We start from the raw sequence: 20,284 nt of genomic DNA on the forward strand, positions 1-20,284 counted from the left end.
AGACATTATCAATGCGAGGGGCAGTTAAAATTAACTCATTAGTTTTACCCTCGAATATTTTACATCCAGTGTCATCAAATATAACTTTTCTCTCATTGTCACATAGCTGAGCTACGCTGAGTAAGTTATATTTGAGTCCGCTGACTAGAGAGACAGACTCAATAGTAGGATTACCTCCAATGGTTCCTGACCCTACTATCTTACCCTTTTTGTTGTCTCCAAAACTTACGCTTCCTCCTCGTTTACGCTCAAATGTGATGAACTGAGTTTCATCACCAGTCATATGCCTCGAGTATGCGCTGTCAATATACCACATCTTTGACTTCTCAGCACACCTCAGGCTTACCTCAGTTGAATGTTCCTCATCGTCAGAGGCAATGGAGGGGTCAGCATTCTCAGAAACACATGGCTCAGCAAGTTCATCAGCCATGAAACAAATCTTTGCTGACTCAGTGGCATCAGCTTCAGATGATGATGAATCATCACTATCACTCCAGGTTGCCACCATTGCCTTCTTGCCATTCTTTCTTTCTTTCCTCAGCGAGGGATAGCTTGACTTGATATGGCCAGTTTGATGACATTCAAACCATGTAATGGGCTTTGAGCTGTCCTTCTTGTACTTGTTGTCGCTGGAGTCAGCTTTGTACTTATCAAACTTTTTATAAGGCTTCTTAGAATATTTGTCATTCTTTTTGAACAGCCTTTTCATCTTTCTGGTGAACATAGCCATCTCTTCATCGTCTGTTGAGCTTCTATCAGTGGAGTCAGCTTTCATAACAAGAGACTTTTGCTTCTTGTCTTCAGACTTTTCCTTCACCTCGAAATTCTTCATCGAGATCTCATGGGTCAGCAGTGAGCCGATGAGTTCATCATACTTATAGGTGGTTAGGTCTTGAGCTTACTCAACAGCGGTCTTCTTTGCTTGCCAGTTTTTAGGAAGACTCCTAAGAATCTTCTTGACTTGTTCTTCCTCAGTGAAGATCTTCCCAAGTCTCTTGAGCTTGTTGATGATGTTTGTAAACCTTGCATTCATGTCAGAGATTCCTTCATCATCGTTCATTTCGAACAGCTCGTATAGTCTCATCTGCTGGTTCACCTTGGACTCCTTCACTTTGTTGGTTCCTTCGTAGGTGACCTCCAGCTTCTTCCAGATCTCTTGCACTGACTCACAACCTGATATCTTGTTATATTCTGCAGCATCAAGCGCACAGTGAAGCATGTTTATAGCCGAAGCGTGATTCTGTAGCTTCTTTAGATCATCTTCTGTCCATTTGGCCTCAGCTTTGACAACTGTTTGGCCAGCCACAACTTCAACAGGAACAAATAGGCCTTGGACTATTGAAAGCCATGCACTCATATTTGTTGCCTGAATAAAGTTTTTCATCCTATTCTTCCAGAAGGTGCAGTTAGACCCGAAGAATAGGGGAGGCCGAGTAATGGACAACCCCTCAGGTAAAATCTGAGTTGTCTGGTTTCCTAGGAGAAATCGACTGCTGTTTTCAACCATAGTGGGGATCATCTCAAGGTAGTTAAACCTTTCACAGAGAGCTTTTAGGCTCTGATACCACTTGTTGGTCCCTTATAACGTAACAAGTTAGTTCCAAGGGGGGGGATAGGAACTATTTAAAATTTTAGTACGTTAAGGCTGACTTCTTTTTCTTTGAAAAAGGATTACACAGCGCACTGAGTAAATTAAGACACTAGCTTAGTCAACTGGTGACTAAGTCAGCTTCTTTCTTTGAGTCAGGAGATAGCACTTGAGTCTATTCCTGAACTCAGATACTCAATACACACAACTCAGCGTGACCTCTTTACTTGGTCAGTTTTGTTTAAGCAAGCAATATATATATATATATATATATATATATATATATATATATTAAGGAGTTTAAGGTTAGAAATATGTTACTCAGCAGATTTATCCAGGTTCGGCCTCTAAGCCTACGTCCTGTCCCCGGAACACGTTCCGAGCTTTCGAATTCTCTACTGAGCTCTTTAACGGTAGAGCATCAAACCTTTTACAACTTAGAAGCTGAGTATAACAAGAGTACCTCCCTCTATACCTCTACTCACTCCTAATCTCTCACTGAGTACTATAACCGAGTACTCAGCCTCTCCTTTCTAATCTCTAGAAATGATAAAGATTTGTCCTAAACAACAATTGCTAAGACACTTTAGATGATTGAATAATCACTCTAGACTTTTACACGAAAGATATAGAATTTGGTGTAAGTATTTGCTTTGCTTTTTCTCACAGAACTTCGAGTAGAATTTTGGTCAGCGTAATGGCTTGATGAAGATCTGCATAGAATGAAGCAACTAAAAGGCCCTATTTATAGAGACATATGAGGCATCAGTCATTTCGAATTTTGAAATAACCGTTGGAGGGAAACGGCATCCTGTCGTTGTCACTCAGTCCTGCTCAGTGCTCTTGGCCAATCAGATTCAAGTATCTTTTGTCTTCGGTCAGTACTGAGCAGCTTTTAGTCAGTTCGGCAGAATGTCTCTCCATTTATGGTAAGGTCAACTAGACAACTTTCAGTGTCTTCTGAACTTTACCCAAAGTAGAAATACTTTGTCTGGAAGTTGTTCTTGCTCGGCTGCTGTCTTGTACTCTTTGTCGATACAACTCAGCAGCTTCGTTCCGAAGTTGTTCAACGAAGGTCTTCTCGATCCTTCTTTCCCTGAGCTGCATTTTATACACAACGACAGCGTTTTGCACATGCGGGCCGAGTGGTCTTGATATGTTTGACTTGGGCTTTGACTTCCGTATTGGGCTTTAAGCCTTTTAGTCTTTATGTCTTATAAACAATTTAACTCAACATTGAACAAACACATTAGTGTAATAAATCAAAGCATTTAAACTTAGTGTGTTTAGAATATATTTAATTTTACTTAAATAATTTTGTTAAATCAAAATCATGTGGAAAGGTGTTTCAACAGAAGAGAGAAAGAAGAGAAATACATAGTGATTTGTAGAAACTGTGCAGATTTCGTGCAATTTAAAGGAAGATAGGAAGATCAAAAGTCTTGGAATCATTAATGGAGGAGATGCCAACCGTTTCGCGTAACTAAGGAGAAGGGGGGGGAGACCGTTCGCGTAAGGGGGAAGTGGAAAGATTAGGGGTATTATAGAAAAGTCACATAAAAATAATCTAAATATGTAGTAGGTTGAGTAAATGGGTCTCCCATTTTACCCAATTTTGTAATTTTCCCAAAAGAACAACTTAGAAAAGATGCAGTTGACCCGTGTTATTTTTCATCGGGAAAATTACAAAACTAGGTCAAATGGGAGACCCATTTACATATTTAACTCATTTACTCAATCTACTACATATCTAGACTAATTTTTTGTGACTTTCCCATAATACCCCTAACCTTCCCACTTCCCCTTACACGAACGTTCTCTCTCCTCTTCTCCTTGGATGCGCGAACGACTGTTGGCTCCTCCATTAATGATTCGAAGACTTTTGATCTTCCTATCTTCCTTTAAATTGCACAAAATCTGCACCTTTTCGCCAAATCACAATGAATTTCTCTTTTTTCTCTCTTCATCTTTTGATTCTGCAACTTCCTAATCCTAAAAAATGAAGTCATGGTTCTTCATCTTCATGTTCATGCTCGTTACTTGGTTTCTTTCTTCTTGTTACCATCAAAGAAATGGTTATTCTATGTTATTTCCATCGTTTTTCCCAGTTTATCATATTGTTATTGTCGCTTTTAAGGGTGAAAGGCGCGAAAAATGTAAGTATCTGCTGTTTTTTCTGCGTTTTTTCATGAATACACTTCGCGTAGTCGACGATTTCACGAAGATCTGCGAAGAGAAAGAGCCTGAAACGTGACGATATACGTCGTGAATCAATTAGTTTGCGAAGTTTGCGAGTAGAAAAGTTTGATTTCCCTCGCAGACTTCGCGAAAGCATCGATATGCGACGTAGATCGTCATGTTTCAGACCTCACATACCTCGCGAAAATGTCGATTAGCGAAGTAAAATCACCTCTTTCCCTGCACATTTACATTCGCATGCTTCGCTAATCCTCATTTCGCGAAGCCAAAATCGTCTTTTTTCCTGCCTAACACGATTAATTTTTTCTGAAGGTGGTTAATTACATAACATCCCTTTCTAGAAGGCGGCGTCCTCGGATGCAGGGGAGATGACTTTCCTTTCTGTATAGGGAGAAATTTCCCTCAAGATTGACACATTTACTTTAAAATGATTGGTTAGGAGAGATTGTGCCAATCTTGGAGTGCACCATGGGACACGTCCATCCCAAAAGGTCTGGACTTCCATTTCTCATCCCAAAAGGTATGGACTTCCTATAGAGAGAGAAATTACTCATCCGCTTCAAAATTGGTACCGGATTAGTCAGGTTCACTTTGAAGTGATTTGTTAGGAGTTTATTGTGGCAATCTTGTTGTAAATTTTGATAATGTTATGATTTTAATGTTAGAATTCGTTGTTGTTTGGTATATACCACTTCGCGAATTAGCTTCAAAACATATCGAGGCTTCGCATATGCTAATTAAATTCATCAAGTAAACCAAACATTAGCTTCGCAGGCTTCGCATATGCTAATTAAATTCATCAAGTATACCCAAACATTAGCTTCGCAGGCTTCGCATAATATCGAATCTGCGAAGTCAGACGGGAGGGAGGAAGACGCGCGTAAATATTGAGGGTATTATGGAAAAGTCTCACAAAATTAGTCTAGATATGTAGTAGGTTGAGTAAATGAGTTAAATATGTAAATGGGCCTCCTAACATTATATTATTAATTGTTTATAAAAACCATTATATTATTAATAGGCAAAAAGTATAATTAAGCCGTTCAATTTTATTTTAAAAATCAAGTTTTTGATTAATTATTTTTACATTAAGCCTTTAATTATTAATTTTGTTATGGATTTGGCCTTATTTAACTTTTCCGTCAAGTTTGGAAGATGTAAGATCGATTTGGCGATTCTAATACTGAAAATCACAAAATGGGAGAGGAAAAGATCGAGTTTGGAAAAATTTACTGGAAATTAATATCTGTAATTTATTAATATTTTTTACTCTCTATATATCCTAGTCAATAAACTCTTATTTTTATTTGTCCACGTCAATAAGCTGAATCGTCCTAATATTGCGTGTTGGTCCAAACTCGACGAAAAAATAAAAAATAAGGGTCAAATCCATAACGGAATCAATGGTTAGGGGCTTAATGTGGAAAAATAATTGATGATGGATTTGATCCTATTTTAAGGTAAAGTTCAGAGACTTAATTATGTTTTTTTTCTTATTAATATTATGGGCAAATTACAAATCTAGACCAACTATAAAGGGGTCTATTAACATATTTGACCCACTTTGCTTTCATCTTACCAAATTAGACACTTTCATCTATTTTGGACAAAAATACACTAACCTCCCCCAATCTCCTTCTCTCATTATCATTTCTTTCAAATTCTTACAACAAAATTCAATAATTCAACCCAAGATTTAAGCATATTCATACATTATTCAAGTTAATGTAAGTATTATTTCTTCATTTTACATACACATTATTCAAGTACACAGTTGGTTAGTTGAATGTTTTCTCGTTGAACCCATCATTTTCAATTTCCTCCATTCTTGTCGCATTGACAGTTGCTCATGTCGCATCTGCGACGAATTTCATCACAAATGCGACAGCAGTTGTCACATTTGTGACTAAATTCATCATATCTGAGACAAAATTGCTCCTGTTGCAGATGCGATAAATGTTGTCGCCATTCGTCACAAATGCGACAAAATGGAGGAAAATGTAGGAAGTTGAAACGATATCAGATGAAGAAAGAGACAAGATAAGCGAGAAAAGCATGCGTATAAGCTAAAAACATACCGTTTATACCAAAAAACTTCATCTGTTTCGTGTTTATTTTCCAAAATTTAAAATACTTCAATAATCTCAAAATCGCTAACGAAACCGAACTCATCACACGTATTTCTGAGATCATCAAATTCAAAAGACATTCATACAAATATTTCATCTCTCTTTTCGTTTTGCTGTGTCTCTTTGACTTTTTTCTATTTTAGTTTGGGATGACAAAGCAGACGTTGAGAATGTGAGGAAGAAGATAAATTAAAATAAGAGTATTTTGTCCAAAGTGGATAAAAGTATCTAATTTAATATAAGATGAAATTGAAGTGTGTTAAATATATTAATAGATACTTTCAAATGAGCTCAGATTATTAATTAGCCCAATAATACTTTGAGCTTTATTTGACTGAAACTAAGCAATTAAGACAAATGGAGTGACAGAGAAGCACCAGGACAGGGGGCTCGCAGCTGGACGAGTCTAGATTTTTTTGTTCCACTTTGTATTAGTAGTTTATTTTATTTTATTTTTTTTTAAGACAGGCGAATCGGGCCGTACAAAGTTGATGGTTCCATCAGATCAACGGTAGATGAGAAGGAAACAAAACGCAGAAACAAAGTAAAAGCATGAAATGAAACACGGGCACCCACCCGGATAGAGTCCAAAAACGTAGGGGGTCGGCAGAGTCTCTCTCTCTCTCTGCCACAGAACCTCAATTCGAAAATTCTGGATCATGACAATTGGGTCGCGTAGATCTCAATCCTTTTTATTATCTCCTTATTTATGCGTACCACTCAATTAAAATTAGTATCAGCTTTATTGGTTGAATTTTGAGGTCTATTAGATGGATAACTTTCTGGTGCTTTCTGCGAGAGATTTAGCATCAGAAATTTTAGTTTTCTGAGCTCGCTTTTCTCTCCAGAAACGACTGATGAAGATATGTTTGATGGCTTCTCATGGCTACTCTCCTAATCCCGAGCTACTCTTTTACCAGGACCAGAGCAGAGTTATCAGGGTAATTTTTTATTTTTATTATTTATAATTCTGATATAGTTTAACTTTGCTTATGCTTGGTTTCGGTTTTCTGTTTGTGTTTGTATAATGATTCCCTTTTCCGAGTTTTTTTTTTATTGATTCTGATTCTTTTGATGATGTGGGAAGGAAGAAATTCTCGTATAAGTAAATAATTCTGCAGATGATATGCGTTTTGTTTATTTACGCATTTTTATGCCTATGCTTTTATAGTTTTAGTAATTGTATATTTTCTGCACTTGTTACTGATGATGAACTAACCATTTTTTATGACGATGGTGCTCGAAAGTAGAGATTAATGTAACATGGATGCAATTGATAATTTACGCCAAATTATGCTGTGTTCCTGTGACTAGTAGATGATTTTATTGTTAATTTTAGGAAGTTTGCCACTGTGCACTATTGAGGATCTTGAGCCTGCAGCACACAAGTTGCAGGGTTGTCTCGGATTTGGTCCCATGACCCACTTTCCCACAACATAAATGGGTATATGATCTATTTAAGTTACAGTTTTTTTTTTTTTTTTTTTTTTTTTTTTTTTTGTATAATGGTAGAGTGCTACGGGTTTTCTTTGTGACCCCGGCATGCCTAATAGATTGAAGGGAAAATTCTACCGCACGGCAATCAGACCAGCATTGTTATATGGTACGGAGTGTTGGGCAGTGAAACACTGTGACATTCATAAGATGTCGGTGGCGGAGATGCGTAGGTTGAGATGGATGTGTGGTCATACGAGAAATGATCGGGTGAGTAATGAAATAATTAGGACAAAAGTAGGGGTTACATCTATTGAGAATAAAATGAGGGAAAACCGACTAAGGTGGTTTGGCCATGTAAGACGAAGAGCGCTTGATGCGCCGGTTAGGAGGACTGAAGAGCGGCAAAGGGATGTAGTGGTGAGGGGTAGGGGAAGACCTAAGCAAACTTGGAGGAGGGTGATTGAGAGTGATATGAGTTTATTGGGGATTGAGGAAAATATGGTAGTGAATAGGACAGAGTGGAGGGAGAGAATTTGTGCCGCTGACACGACGTGATTTCACGGTTTTATATGATGGTTCATGTTAGCCGACCCCGAATCATTTCGGGACTAAGGCTTTGTTGTTGTTGTTGTTGTTGTTGTATAATGTTTCTGAAATGGAGTAGTGATTCCCATTTATCAACATCTCATATTCATATGCTATAGCTCAATATCATTGATTATTAGCTTATTGCGTGTTTGTCTGTAAATTATCATTGAGTTATATCTGAGATGCATTATCCTTCCCCTGCAAAAATCTGAAAGCTTATGTAAGAAATTTCTTATTTTAGGAGACATTTGGTTGCAGTTTTAACTGATGATTGATGAAGTGATCCTAATATGGTGGTTATTTTTATTGCATCACGTTATGTTGTGCCTGTTGCGCAGGAAACGATTCTAAATGTTTTGATTGATGCAGGACTGCCCACCTTATTTTCCAAGTCATGGAGCAAGACATGAGATAAAAAGCCCTAACTCCCTTGCTTTGGGTTCACACCAGCTTAAGGGGCCATCTAGACCCACTAGTATTTTCTCAGAGCAAAACCAGTGTGCTAAGATTGAATCCACAGTTGAGAAGCCTGTACTCATTGATGTGCGAGGTTTGTGATTTACTGGATCGTTTTTCTAATGGGCTATGCAGTGAAAACAAATATGAGAGCGTGCAATTTTTTCAGCCTTCATCTTCTAATGACATAATATACTAATGACGAATATAGTGACAGCTATTGATAGGTGGGAATATACATCTGTGGGATGATTGATACTGGATAGTATAATAGGTTCATATACACATGAATGGGATGATTGATTCAGTGGCATTTTTTAATTTTGTGGACCTGAGTAACCTGAGTGGTAATTGAAATTTCAAATAGAAATGGTATCAGTTCTCCACTGTACTAGACGGCCACAGATAACTCAATTTGAATGTGAGATTCTCCTGTTACAGTTGATAGGATACTATGGCATGGTGGCATTTATTATGTACTTCCTTTGTTTGTGTGTTTTTAAGAAGCATAAGTTCTATTTATACTTGCTTTTGTTATTCATTACAGTATCCTTGTTTTTCCTGGCAGAAAGTCATCCAGATTCAGCAGTCTTTAGCTTTGGAATAGCTGAACGATGTAATAAACATGAGAAAATCTTGAAGTTTCTCACATCTGGATCAAGTGAACTAGAAAAAGGTGGACTTGATTTACCATTACTATCTGATTTAATGGATATTCAGGTGTTGACATCAGATGTGAATCATCTGCCCTATCACTCTCTCATATATCCAAGTGGCCAAAGTGATACTCCAAAGGCTTTAGTGGACTTTGTGGGAGAATTGTCCAGTAGTTCCAAACTTACTGTTCATCCAGATGGTCGAGTGTTATTCACTGGAACTGGGAAGGAGATGAAGGATATACTCTCAGTTGTTGCTGAATTTTACTTGTCAAAGAACTCAACTACGTTGAGGAGGCATTCAGTGCTTGTACCCCAGTTTAGCTGGTACGTATACTTGGACCTTAATGTTATAAATCAAAAGCAGCATGCTGCTTGCAACTACCACTTCACATTTAGATATTTTCAGGTTCAGCTTGGATAATTTTATCAGTGTTCTTTGATTCTTAGTATTTCAATTAGCATAATGTAGATAAATCATTATGGCTATTCTTGTTAAACATATCATCTTGGCTCATTGATTTGATTTGTAAAACAGATAAGTTGCCCAAACTAAATTTTTACCTGTTTATTTTCAAGTCCTGAATATGTTCCACTTTTTTTTCTTTTTTTTCCCCTGTATAGATTCAAAAGGTTTTTTCAGTTACTTACATTAGCAACTTCAAATCATCCTAAAGTATAAATTTTGTTATACTTATACACCTAAATTTTCTTACTGTGAAATGCAAATAATGATGATTTTCTCAGGACAGCCTTTTAAACTGAGAATAACAAAGTTGTGAAGTTTGAAAGATAGATTTCATTCAATTGATTTTTTGATTGGGCATTTTGCAACTTATAAGGAGAATTTTATGTGCTTTGGAGGATGTTTATGTTGGTTCTTTTGTGCATATTTTTCTCTCTTTTTCTCTAAAGATGAAGAAGGTATGGAACTGTCTCTCTTTTAGTACCATGACAGTGTTCTTGGAGAATGGAGGAGGTTGACAGCTATTGGATGTAAAAGAACCTGAATGTTTATTGTAATTGCAATGTTCAACTTACATATCCATGTGTTCTTTCATATATTTAGGCTATTAAGCATTCATATAAACTAGTGCTATTTTAGCTATCTTGACTTATTACTGCTACAATTGTTTTATGGATATTGCATTTAGGAACCACCATTATTAATCCCTGTTCTTGTAGTTTAGCTGTGTATGTTTTCTCTATTATTTTGAAGGGTCCTAATTTGAACATGTTACTTTCTGATCATTTGATTAAGCAGGCCTGGTACAAGCGAAGCGCAGTCTAGTGTTATTACATCCTCTTTGAGGGTCAAAGATGTGGCAGCTGCACCTTTGAAGAGGTATCTGATTATATCTGTAATTTGCTTATTGATACCTTGATTGTTTCATTAGCTACATCTATGGTGGGAGGATATCCCTACTGAGAATTGCATTGTCCTGTATCTTGTATTCTCTAGCAGGCGTATATTTCTTGCTAGACAATGATTCTAAAAGTCAAGTCTTGTGAAATTTATGCTAGAACAAATCGGATGCTGGGAAAATGAGAATAGAAGTTTCATAGTTGATCTTTCATTCCATATTAATGACCAATACGGGCGCAAAGAAGAAATTGTACACTAATCTAAGATGAAGAATCACTTGAAGTAACTGTAGAAAAAAATGTACATTAATCTAAGAAGTTACTGTAGATTCTAGAAATTTAAAACTCGTCATGGCACAATGTTGTTCAGATAATATCCTTCAGTGCGCATTATTGTGAATTTCATGTTCATGTTGATTACTTTGTTTATTTGCTTTATTTAAAAAAATCCAGGCTAATTTATAACCTTAAGCAGGTCTGAGAAAATCAGGGTCAAACCAGCAACAAAGAAAACGAGCAAGAGAAGCGGTAGGGAGAGGGATCTCTTCCAAAGAAGCTATTTCCACACTTGTGAGAGCCTTCTATCTTTGATGATAGACAAGAAGCAGCATCGAAAAACCACACTTTTAACACTAAAGAAATCTGGCCCTGAACTTCCTGCTCTTCTGACCCAGTTTTCTGCAGGCATTGCTGGAACTGGCCTGGCCGTTCTATTCTCTGTAGTTTGTAAAGTAGCTTGTGGTAGAGTACCCATCTGCTCATCAAAACTCCTGAGCACTGGATTCGGATTTGGGCTCATCTGGCTCTCTTGGGCAGTGAATAGACTGAAGGATACAGTTGTCTATATCAACAAGAATGCAAGTAAGTCGAATCTAAAGGACGAGGAAATGCTGAGAATTGTGGATAAAAGCTTGAAAGATGTATACTTAAGAGCTGCAACATTAATGGCAGTAGCATTGCTCAGGCTTGCATGAGTACTTTTGGGATTTGAAAAGTCGTGTAAAAGCCAGTGATCTGGATAACATTACCTTACTGGGCGAGTGGTGGCGACTAGAAAACTGTATATTGCTTAGTTTCTATGGCAGATTGAAGCCACTTCTATGACGTGTCAGTTTTGGATCTGTGAATTCGAGTCATGTCTAGGAACAGGCCACTCGCTTGAGCCGTGCCTGTGATTAGTTACCTTCTATTTCCTTCACTTCTTGTATGCACGGGAAATTTTGAGGAAGTTAACTGAGACTTAACATTTGTGAACATGTACATCTTTTGCATGGAAAGCCACTGTTTCCCTAATTATTTAGGTGGATTAATACATATAGTAGCTTTCTGAATTTAATTAATTGAATTTACAAATGTCTCGTTAATCTTCGTCTATACTAACTAAATACTTCAGACACAACATAAACTTGTGCGTTTTATATCCCTGTGTTTACTATCAGCTAAATATCTGAGACACAAGAAGGGAATCTTAATAACATGCGCTATTGACATGATACATGGTAGATACATGTTAAAGCTAAAGTGAGCGTTTTAAAATTAAAAGACTGGTGAAAAGAATATATGAAATTGCTCTGAAAAATATGTCAAATTCGTAAAATTGGTAACACCTAAGCCTAAACTCACAAATCCATCGTGAAGGGAAATAGTGTAAAGAAGAAGGCAAGAAAGTTCATAGAAGAGAAATGGATTGAAGACGGCAGAACGAATCCCATTAACCAGAAAAAAGTTGCATGAATCACAAGAAAACATTGAAAGAAGAGGAAAGAGATGAATTAGGAGTTCATATTTAGGTTTACTATTGTCGGATTTTGATCCAAAATGGGTCTCTTAATGAGGATAATTCCTCGTAAGAGCTCAGTTAAAAAAAATTCCTACTGTAGAGCTTGTTTAAGTGGGCTCGAAACCGGAAGACAAGCTTTCGGTTTCAAATTGCAAGGAAACCAGAAACTTGTCTTCCTGTTTCTATTTAATATATATATTTTTTAAAGCTTTGAAGAGGTGGATTCCGCTCTTCAAAAATTTTAAAGCAAAATTTAAAAAAAGTCCCTCTATATTTTTTAAATTTTTAATTTAACTTCAATCTTTAACTATTTATTTTTAAATTCATCAATTAAACATTTCTTTGCCAAATCAGTTAGTAGTAGACATCTAATTCGGTTAAAAAATGTTTTATTCTTTTAAATGTGAGTTTGAAATTATATTTTTGACAATTTCTTTATAGTCACATTACAGTTTGAATTATGGTTATTACCCTTCAAAGCTTTAAAAAATATATATATTAAATAGAAACGGGAAGACTTCCCGTTTCTATTTTTTATATTAAAAAAATTAAAATAAAAAACCGGAAGATAAGCTTCCGGTTTCCTTGCAATTTGAAACCGAGCCCAGTTAAACAAGGCTCTCAGTAGGCAAAATGTTTAACTGGAATTACCCATTTTAGGCAAAATCCACTATTGTCTGCAATACAGCTGAAGAAAGAAAAAAGCATATTCATGTGAATAACTGCTCAAGGATATGTTAAGCCTATTTTAGCCGTTTAAATTGGAATGACAAAGGATATGAATAACTGCAAATCCATAATTACTCGCCACAGTAACCAACCTATCGACCAAACCTGCAGGTATCCATGGATTATTAAATTTTTTTCTTTTAACCAATCCGTAAAGAAAGGGAAATATAACTGGAAACTGCCAAATGTATGAGAAACTATTAAGGGTCGAGGTCCTCCATATGAGGACCTCCCACATGTCAACATGGACCCTCTAATAATTTTGTCCAAATGTATGTAGATATGGTGCAGTCTTTTTATCTTGTCAATACAAATAAAGTCTTATCGGGGCCAGCCATAAAATGGACCACGTTTGGTTAGACCCATAAACCAAATCACAAATACATCACTTAATTTTTTTTTTATTTAATGGACATTATGAATAAAAAAGACATGAACCCCATTACAATTAACCCTTATATTTTTTTTATTAATAATGGCAAAGTACGAAAAAAAAAACATAAAAACCGAAAAAATGCAAAAATGAAAAAAATGTGAAAAAACCGAAAACGAAAAAAATGCAAAAAAAAGCTAAAAAGCATGAAAACCACAAAAAAAAAGAAAAAGAAAAATGAGAACACAATGAAAAAAAACCGGAAAAATAAAAACACGAAAACAGAAAAATGTAAAAAGCAAAAAAAAAACATAAAAGTTGCATTTAATTAAATAAACATACTCATTGTTATGATAATTATACTTTATCAATTTTATTAAGATTTATCGACCAAGCACGGTAATAGAATCATTATTCCATTCCATTATATTACACATTTGATTACATTACAACCTTGATTACATACTAAACGGACCTAAGTTTTTTCTATAAGAAATCGATTCCGTCAAACATGAGTTCTAAATTGAGGGGCTACAGAGGTTATTGTAAGATTGTTGTGAATTTCAATAATGAAAGTTGATAGAACCAGTACTCCAATCGATGCAACAATTCCAACCACGCTATGGTCATAGGCTTGAATTGCAATCACATGATTGGTTGCTCATGTTTTACCCTCAACAATCCTCAATAATTACAATTTAGCAGCTAAATACCACATGTAATGTAAATAAAACCAAATTTCTTTAAAATTTCAATGGTCATTAAGGGGGAGTTTATACATCAATATTAGAGAAGTTGAAATCTTCAAATAGTGTGTACACACACTGGCGCGAGCGCACATGTATATACAAGTTTTTAGGATGATACTATTTGAAAGACATTTATTTGAATACCAAAGAAACCCGAAGCGAAAAGATCAAAGCTGTGTGTTTGATCAAATAGAGACTGAACAACATTCTCTCTATCAAAATAATTCAACGTGCGTCTCTTCAGAAGCAACATTGCATCAAATGCAGACTGCAATAACTATCATTTTCTCATCAAATAACAATCAAGTCTTCTTATCTAGAGCCCTATTCAAGGAACAACGACAATATCTAAACAGCTCAGCTAATTACTTTTGATACTACACCTGCTCCAACTGTTCTACCTCCCTCTCTCAACGCAAATCTTTGTCCTGTTATGCCAAGGACAGACAACACATTAAATTTTGCATAAATATCCACGAGTCCAAGTTACATAAATGGTGGTCTATGTATATAGTTTGCACGATTGAAAAAAAAACTGAAGAAATATTTAACATTTAACGAGGAATACCATCATTCATTCAAATTTAGCCCACTAGACCAACGGGAAAAAAATGCAGACTCATTCTTCTGCATTATGGCATACTCAAACATAAGATGTAAAAGTCTACCCTAGCATGCAATGCAAGGGATACTATATCAGGATAACAGATACAAAAAAACCTTTTGCATAGTTCTGCTCGAATTCAGCAATTCAAGCACAAATGATTACAATTTACAAATGGGTAAATGGAGATAAAATGGTAATAAGGTCAAAGCTTAATAGCATAAACAGTTTTTGTTACATGTACTTAGACACAAACAAGCAGCGAAACCCAATGTCTTTGTAAGATCACCAATATCTCAATGTTTGTTTATCTCAAGCTTTGATTTAATACGCATAGTTCACATGTAAGGATTATTATGACAATCAAAACAGTGAGCAATATACTAAGCTGAAGCAAAGAATGAAGGGCACATGTAATTAAATCTAAAGGGAGATAACACATTTTCTTTAATACCTTCCCTGCACACACAATAAAATAAATAAACAAAAGAGGGAAAAAGAACATGTCAAGTTTGACGCACCTGCTTCAAGAGGAACAGGTGAGATCAGCTCAAAATTTGCAGTCACATTATCCCCAGGCATAACCATCTTAACATCTTCAGGCAACTCCACTTTCCCAGTAACATCGGCAGTCCTCAAGTAAAACTGTGGCCTGTAGTTGGAAAAGAAGGCAGTATGACGTCCACCTTCATCCTTTGTGAGGACATATATCTCTGCCTCAAACTTCCGATATGTTTTCACAACTCCAGGCTTGGCAATAACCTAAACATAAATAGAACGAAATGGATTTACATACACATGTATGTAGGAGGCATAAGGAGAAGGGGTCAATTGACGGCACTCACCTGTCCTCTTTCCACATCCTCTCGCTTCAGACCACGTAGAAGAAGTCCCACATTGTCACCAGCCTAGTAAAGTTAAAATAGGGTAAATAAATCAATTTTGCCAATTGCTGCGATACAATCTTAACAACACAGAGACTTCTCAGAATTGTTAACTCACTTCTCCTCGATCCAACAATTTCTTAAACATCTCGACACCAGTCACTGTTGTTTTTTGAGGAGCACCCTACATAAATTAAATTAACTCAAAGTTTTATCAAGTGAATTTGAATTGGAGAGTTGCTGTACAATGAATCAAAGAGTATCTCAGCAGTTATATGATGATTGAATGATCGCAATCACAGGTGATGAAAACTATAATGAAAAAAGAAACAGATAAAGAAGGAAGCACGAACACCAAATATAAATTTTACCTGACTTAACCCCAAAATCTCAACTTCTTCACCAACTTTAATGGTCCCCTGTTCAATACGTCCAGTTGCAACAGTTCCACGTCCCTAGAACAAACAGTAACAAATCAAAGCTCAGTAGAAATTTTACTCCACATGACCACTTACCCAGTGCAATTAAATAATTTGTTTCGCAACTGGCCAAGGTAAACCCAACACCCAGTTTGCAACTAACAACATCACTCAAGAAACAAAGGGATACCATGACAAAAAAAAAAAAAAAAAAAAATAACAGAAAAGAAAAAAAAAATGTATTTTTGGTATTATTAGCATCACTCTCCCAAGCTTGAAGAGTTCAATAAGTGGAACAGTATAAACAAAATAAAGAAAGAATAAAATAAGATAAAAGTTCAATCCTGCAATGATAGAATTTCATCATTATGTTCCACACAAACAATGGAAAGTATTTCTTGTTACCTGAATTGAGAAAACATCTTCAACTGGCATGAGGAAAGGTTTGTCAAGTTGGCGAACAGGGTCAGGAATGTATTCATCCACAGCATCCATTAATTTTAAGATGGCCTTTTTCCCTATTTCATCATTTGTTCCTTGAAGTGCAGACAATGCTGATCCCCGAATGATGGGAATTTCATCACCAGGAAACTTGTAGAAACTGAGCAGTTCTGCCAGAAAATATTGATGTAAAGAATTTACTGTAAACAAAGATAATGGACAAGCAAATAATAGCAGCAACAAAAGAAATGAACTGGAGACCACCCTACCACGAAGCTCCATCTCCACAAGCTCTAATAACTCTGGATCATCTACTGCGTCAACTTTATTCAGGAAACAAACAAGTGATGGCACACCAACCTATTTGATTCATTTCAAAAAAACCCACTGAATAAAAAAAATCAGACACAAGGAAAGGGCAAAAGGAACAAGCTAAATATGCCTCATGTCTGTTTAGCACCATGATGATTACCTGACGAGCAAGCAGAATATGTTCTTTTGTCTGTGGCATGGGTCCGTCAGGAGCAGATACAACTAGAATTCCACCATCCATCTGAGCAGCTCCAGTAATCATGTTCTGAAACCAATTTAATTAGTCAAACGAATGAGTCCATACAGCTGATTGAAAGAAGTTGAATTGAGGTTTGTAATTGACTAACATATATGCGAGGGAGTTGACCAATAGAACAAGTCAACAAGACTGATATTCAGGAAAATTAACAAGGATGTCAAATGTTTTACTTAAAACCAGGCTAGATATTACCGCAAAATAAGAAATATAAACAAAACAGAAGTTCCTACAAAAGGAATGTGAAAATGCCTATTCATGTTGTACATTCGCACAACCTCCAGTTTCTTCCCTTTAGAATGCTAATAAGATGATGGTTTAAATTGCGCCTAATACATGCAGCCCAAGAGAACTTTACTTTAGTCTAATGAAGGTAATATCACAACTTACTTTCACATAATCTGCATGTCCTGGACAGTCAACATGAGCATAGTGACGTTTAGCCGTTTCATACTCCACATGAGCCTGCAATAAGTTGAAACTGACTAAATTTTCTGAAGAGAAGAAAACGAAGCACAAATACCACAAAAAATGCGGATGAAAAAAGGGCAAAGACATTCCAACCGTTGCAATTGTAATTCCTCTCTTTTTCTCTTCAGGGGCCTTGTCAATTTCATCAAAGGCTATAGCCTTGGCTTTACCTTCGTCTGCAAGAACCTACAGAAGGAGCAGGTCTTGCATTAGCGACTGCCTCCATGTTCAATCAGACTGAATCTTAGTTCAGCGAAAATAAAATGGCATGAGGCAAACCTTTGTGATTGCTGCTGTCAAAGTGGTCTTGCCATGATCAACATGTCCAATTGTTCCCACATTCACGTGAGGCTTACTGTAATGACAAAAGAATTCAGATATATGACTAATTTAAGGAAAACCGTATAGATTATCACATTCTATATATTGAATTCAAGCCGTTCACAAAAAGTGATAATGCAACAGTAAGTTGAAGACTGCAAAAATCGAAAGATTTACTAACAATAGTTGTATCTCTGCTACTGATCACAAATTACCAAAAATGAAAAAGAAAAAGTGTAATCAAAGAATTGAGGATAAGGCTTACGTTCGAGTGAAGGTAGCCATGGATCTCCACCATGGATTTGCAGACAATGAGGTTCTGTCATTTGCAGAGAGAGAATCAGAGATGGCAAAGTAACCGGCAGCCGATCCGCGACAGCTGGAGTGGATTTGAGAAGAGAATGAAAAAAGGCGTTTAGAATTGGGGTTTCTAAGAGCAGCAGAAGCCATGAAGAGAATCCGGAGAGAGGCGGAAATGCGAGAGTGAGTGGGGTTTAAGCCTATGTAAAGAGGGTTTTAGAGGAAAATGGGGTTTTGTTCAACAATCACCGAAATTGGAAACCGTCTTTAGTATGACAGTACCCTACTGCGTATTTTAGGGCCAAGCCAAGGAAACATCTCTAACTCTAAATATGCCTACTTCAGTTTTGGGTATCTATCAATTTGTTTTTGGGCTTCATTTCCCCATTCGTTTTAAATGGGTTTAAGCAACTTTCTTCAATACTGAAGCATGTTGCTGTGAAAAAAATAAAATAAATAAAATTATAATTTCTTAAAAAAACAAAAAATTATAATTAAATCATATCACAAAATGTCATAATTTTCTATATATCACAAATAAAGTACCATTTTATGTCATAATTTATAAATTTTAAACCCTAAAAAATATATCTCAGGCTCTTAATGCATAAAACCTAATACTTAAAATATATGAAAAACAATAATTTACTTAGTTTGACATTATTTAAATTAATATTTATAATTTTTCAAATTTGAATTTCTGTGTAAATTAAAAAAAAAAATCAAATGTGTTAGCAATGTTTTGAGAAAACTATATATTTTTTTATCCATTACCCATTTCATTCCAAATAGAAAGCCATTAAGAATGTAGGTTAAGGTCCTAAACCCCCTCATTCATCTCACAGCCAACTCTGGAGTAAGGTCTACTTTCTCTAAGTTACTTCCATCTATATAAAGGATTAACTCTCCCTTTTCATTATAAGCTCATCAATAAGGCTTACCATTACATCATTTTTTTACTTATAATTATTATTAATCATTCAAGATTATATAATTATGTTATAAATTAAATAATTAAAATAATATTAAATATTAATTTTTTATTTTGCTTTTTTCGATGCTAAGAAGGGCTCACAAAACCGCAAAAAAAGCAAAAACAAAGAAACACACACAAATTATAGATAAGGTCGAAGAGACCTAATCAAGGACCACATTCTTAAGTCATGAGACACCGCTAGCATCATCTAAGGACTCCATATAAGCACAAGAAGGACACTGGTCATACATATGAAGGTCTCTTAGAATAGCCAAAGTAAAGTTGGCAAGCTTGTCTACTACTCGTTTTCTTTCCCTATATGTGTAGAGAATACTGACTCTCTATTCTCTATCAATCAGTTCAATGCAAGTGAGTATCAGAGAACAAAAAGTATGGAAGCATTCAAAACGACATTGGGGTTCTGGGTCGTCAATCCTTTCCTCAAACCTCGTTAGAGTTTGTCAGGCTCTAGGGTCGAATCCGCTACTTATTCTTCTCGCTGAATCTTCGGAATAGAGATGGCTCTTCTACTACCAAAATGTAAACTAGTCTTGAACAGATCTTAATCTAAATCTAATTGCTACTGTGTTTGTAATTAATTTAAGAACAATGTGTGTACATCAAATTGTTTTACAGAAATGAACTCTAACTTCTGAATCGTTTCTGACTCAGAACTTCTGCATAAATTCTGCACTAATCTTAAAAATTTAACTCTCTACGACTCTGAAACCAACTCTCTATTTATAGATGTTGAAGAGTCGTGTTTAAGGATCGTGTCCGCTGTGAAGAGACGTTTCTATCCACCCGAACAGACGCGTTTCTTTGAATTTCAACATGTGAAAGATGTCCTGCAGGAATCTCTGATGTTACCGAGATGGAAAAATCTCTGCCGAGATTGGGGAGTAAAATTTTGGTCTTCGAAACGCAAGGAGGAGTGGCTGGAAGAGGCGTGTCGCGATCGAGATTAGGGAATCTCGATCGCGACACGGGAGTTATTTCTCGTCTCCGACTTCGTTCCGTCATCTTCGTTTCGATGCATTGATTTTCTTCGTCGTTTGCTCGTAACTTAGGGTTTTTCCTTCGTTTTTGACCTCTTTTCGTTTCTATTTGGATTTTACCAAATATTTAGGTACCTTGCATGAACGAAACATATTCAGACGTAAAAGTACTCTAAATAGATATAAACAGCACAATTTCATAGCAAAACTGATGTAAATATTAATGATATTTTAGGTATATTTTGGGCTTAAC

At 36.0% G+C, this 20,284-nt stretch overlaps 2 protein-coding genes across 2 annotated transcripts; one reads left to right on the forward strand and one right to left on the reverse strand.

The window, feature by feature from the left end:
- Window positions 1-6,457: 6,457 nt before the first annotated feature.
- Window positions 6,458-11,711, forward strand: LOC136218321 (uncharacterized). The gene is made up of 5 exons (XM_066005120.1): window positions 6,458-6,857; window positions 8,311-8,491; window positions 8,966-9,380; window positions 10,318-10,398; window positions 10,894-11,711. Exons 1-5 carry the CDS (start codon window positions 6,774-6,776, stop codon window positions 11,390-11,392), a joined length of 1,260 nt encoding a protein of 419 aa, XP_065861192.1. The 5' UTR covers window positions 6,458-6,773; the 3' UTR covers window positions 11,393-11,711.
- Window positions 11,712-14,019: 2,308 nt separating this feature from the next.
- Window positions 14,020-18,332, reverse strand: LOC136218322 (elongation factor Tu, mitochondrial). Its single transcript, XM_066005121.1, has 12 exons — window positions 18,023-18,332; window positions 17,716-17,791; window positions 17,530-17,622; window positions 17,356-17,430; window positions 16,870-16,974; window positions 16,667-16,757; window positions 16,362-16,567; window positions 15,909-15,992; window positions 15,656-15,721; window positions 15,499-15,561; window positions 15,175-15,415; window positions 14,020-14,477 (listed from the first exon to the last, which is right to left on the reverse strand). The coding sequence occupies exons 1-12, from the start codon at window positions 18,205-18,207 to the stop codon at window positions 14,407-14,409; spliced, it is 1,356 nt and encodes a 451-aa protein (XP_065861193.1). The 5' UTR covers window positions 18,208-18,332; the 3' UTR covers window positions 14,020-14,406.
- Between the last annotated feature and the right edge of the window lie 1,952 nt (window positions 18,333-20,284).

Source organism: Euphorbia lathyris, chromosome 2, assembly GCF_963576675.1.
Source record: "Euphorbia lathyris chromosome 2, ddEupLath1.1, whole genome shotgun sequence".
NCBI lineage: Eukaryota > Viridiplantae > Streptophyta > Magnoliopsida > Malpighiales > Euphorbiaceae > Euphorbia > Euphorbia lathyris.

Bases quoted from the DNA above. Each gene is read 5' to 3' on its own strand.
- LOC136218322 (XM_066005121.1), bottom strand. From the start codon at position 18,207: ATGGCTTCTGCTGCTCTTAGAAACCCCAATTCTAAACGCCTTTTTTCA. The intron at 16,568-16,666 runs GTAGGGTGGTCT...ATTTTCTGGCAG, and splicing joins TGTGGAGATGGAGCTTCGTG to AACTGCTCAGTTTCTACAAG. The intron at 15,722-15,908 runs GTAAAATTTATA...TAATTTATGTAG, and splicing joins AGATTTTGGGGTTAAGTCAG to GGTGCTCCTCAAAAAACAAC.
- LOC136218321 (XM_066005120.1), top strand. From the start codon at position 6,774: ATGAAGATATGTTTGATGGCTTCTCATGGCTACTCTCCTAATCCCGAG. The intron at 9,381-10,317 runs GTACGTATACTT...TTGATTAAGCAG, and splicing joins CTTGTACCCCAGTTTAGCTG to GCCTGGTACAAGCGAAGCGC. The intron at 10,399-10,893 runs GTATCTGATTAT...AACCTTAAGCAG, and splicing joins GCAGCTGCACCTTTGAAGAG to GTCTGAGAAAATCAGGGTCA.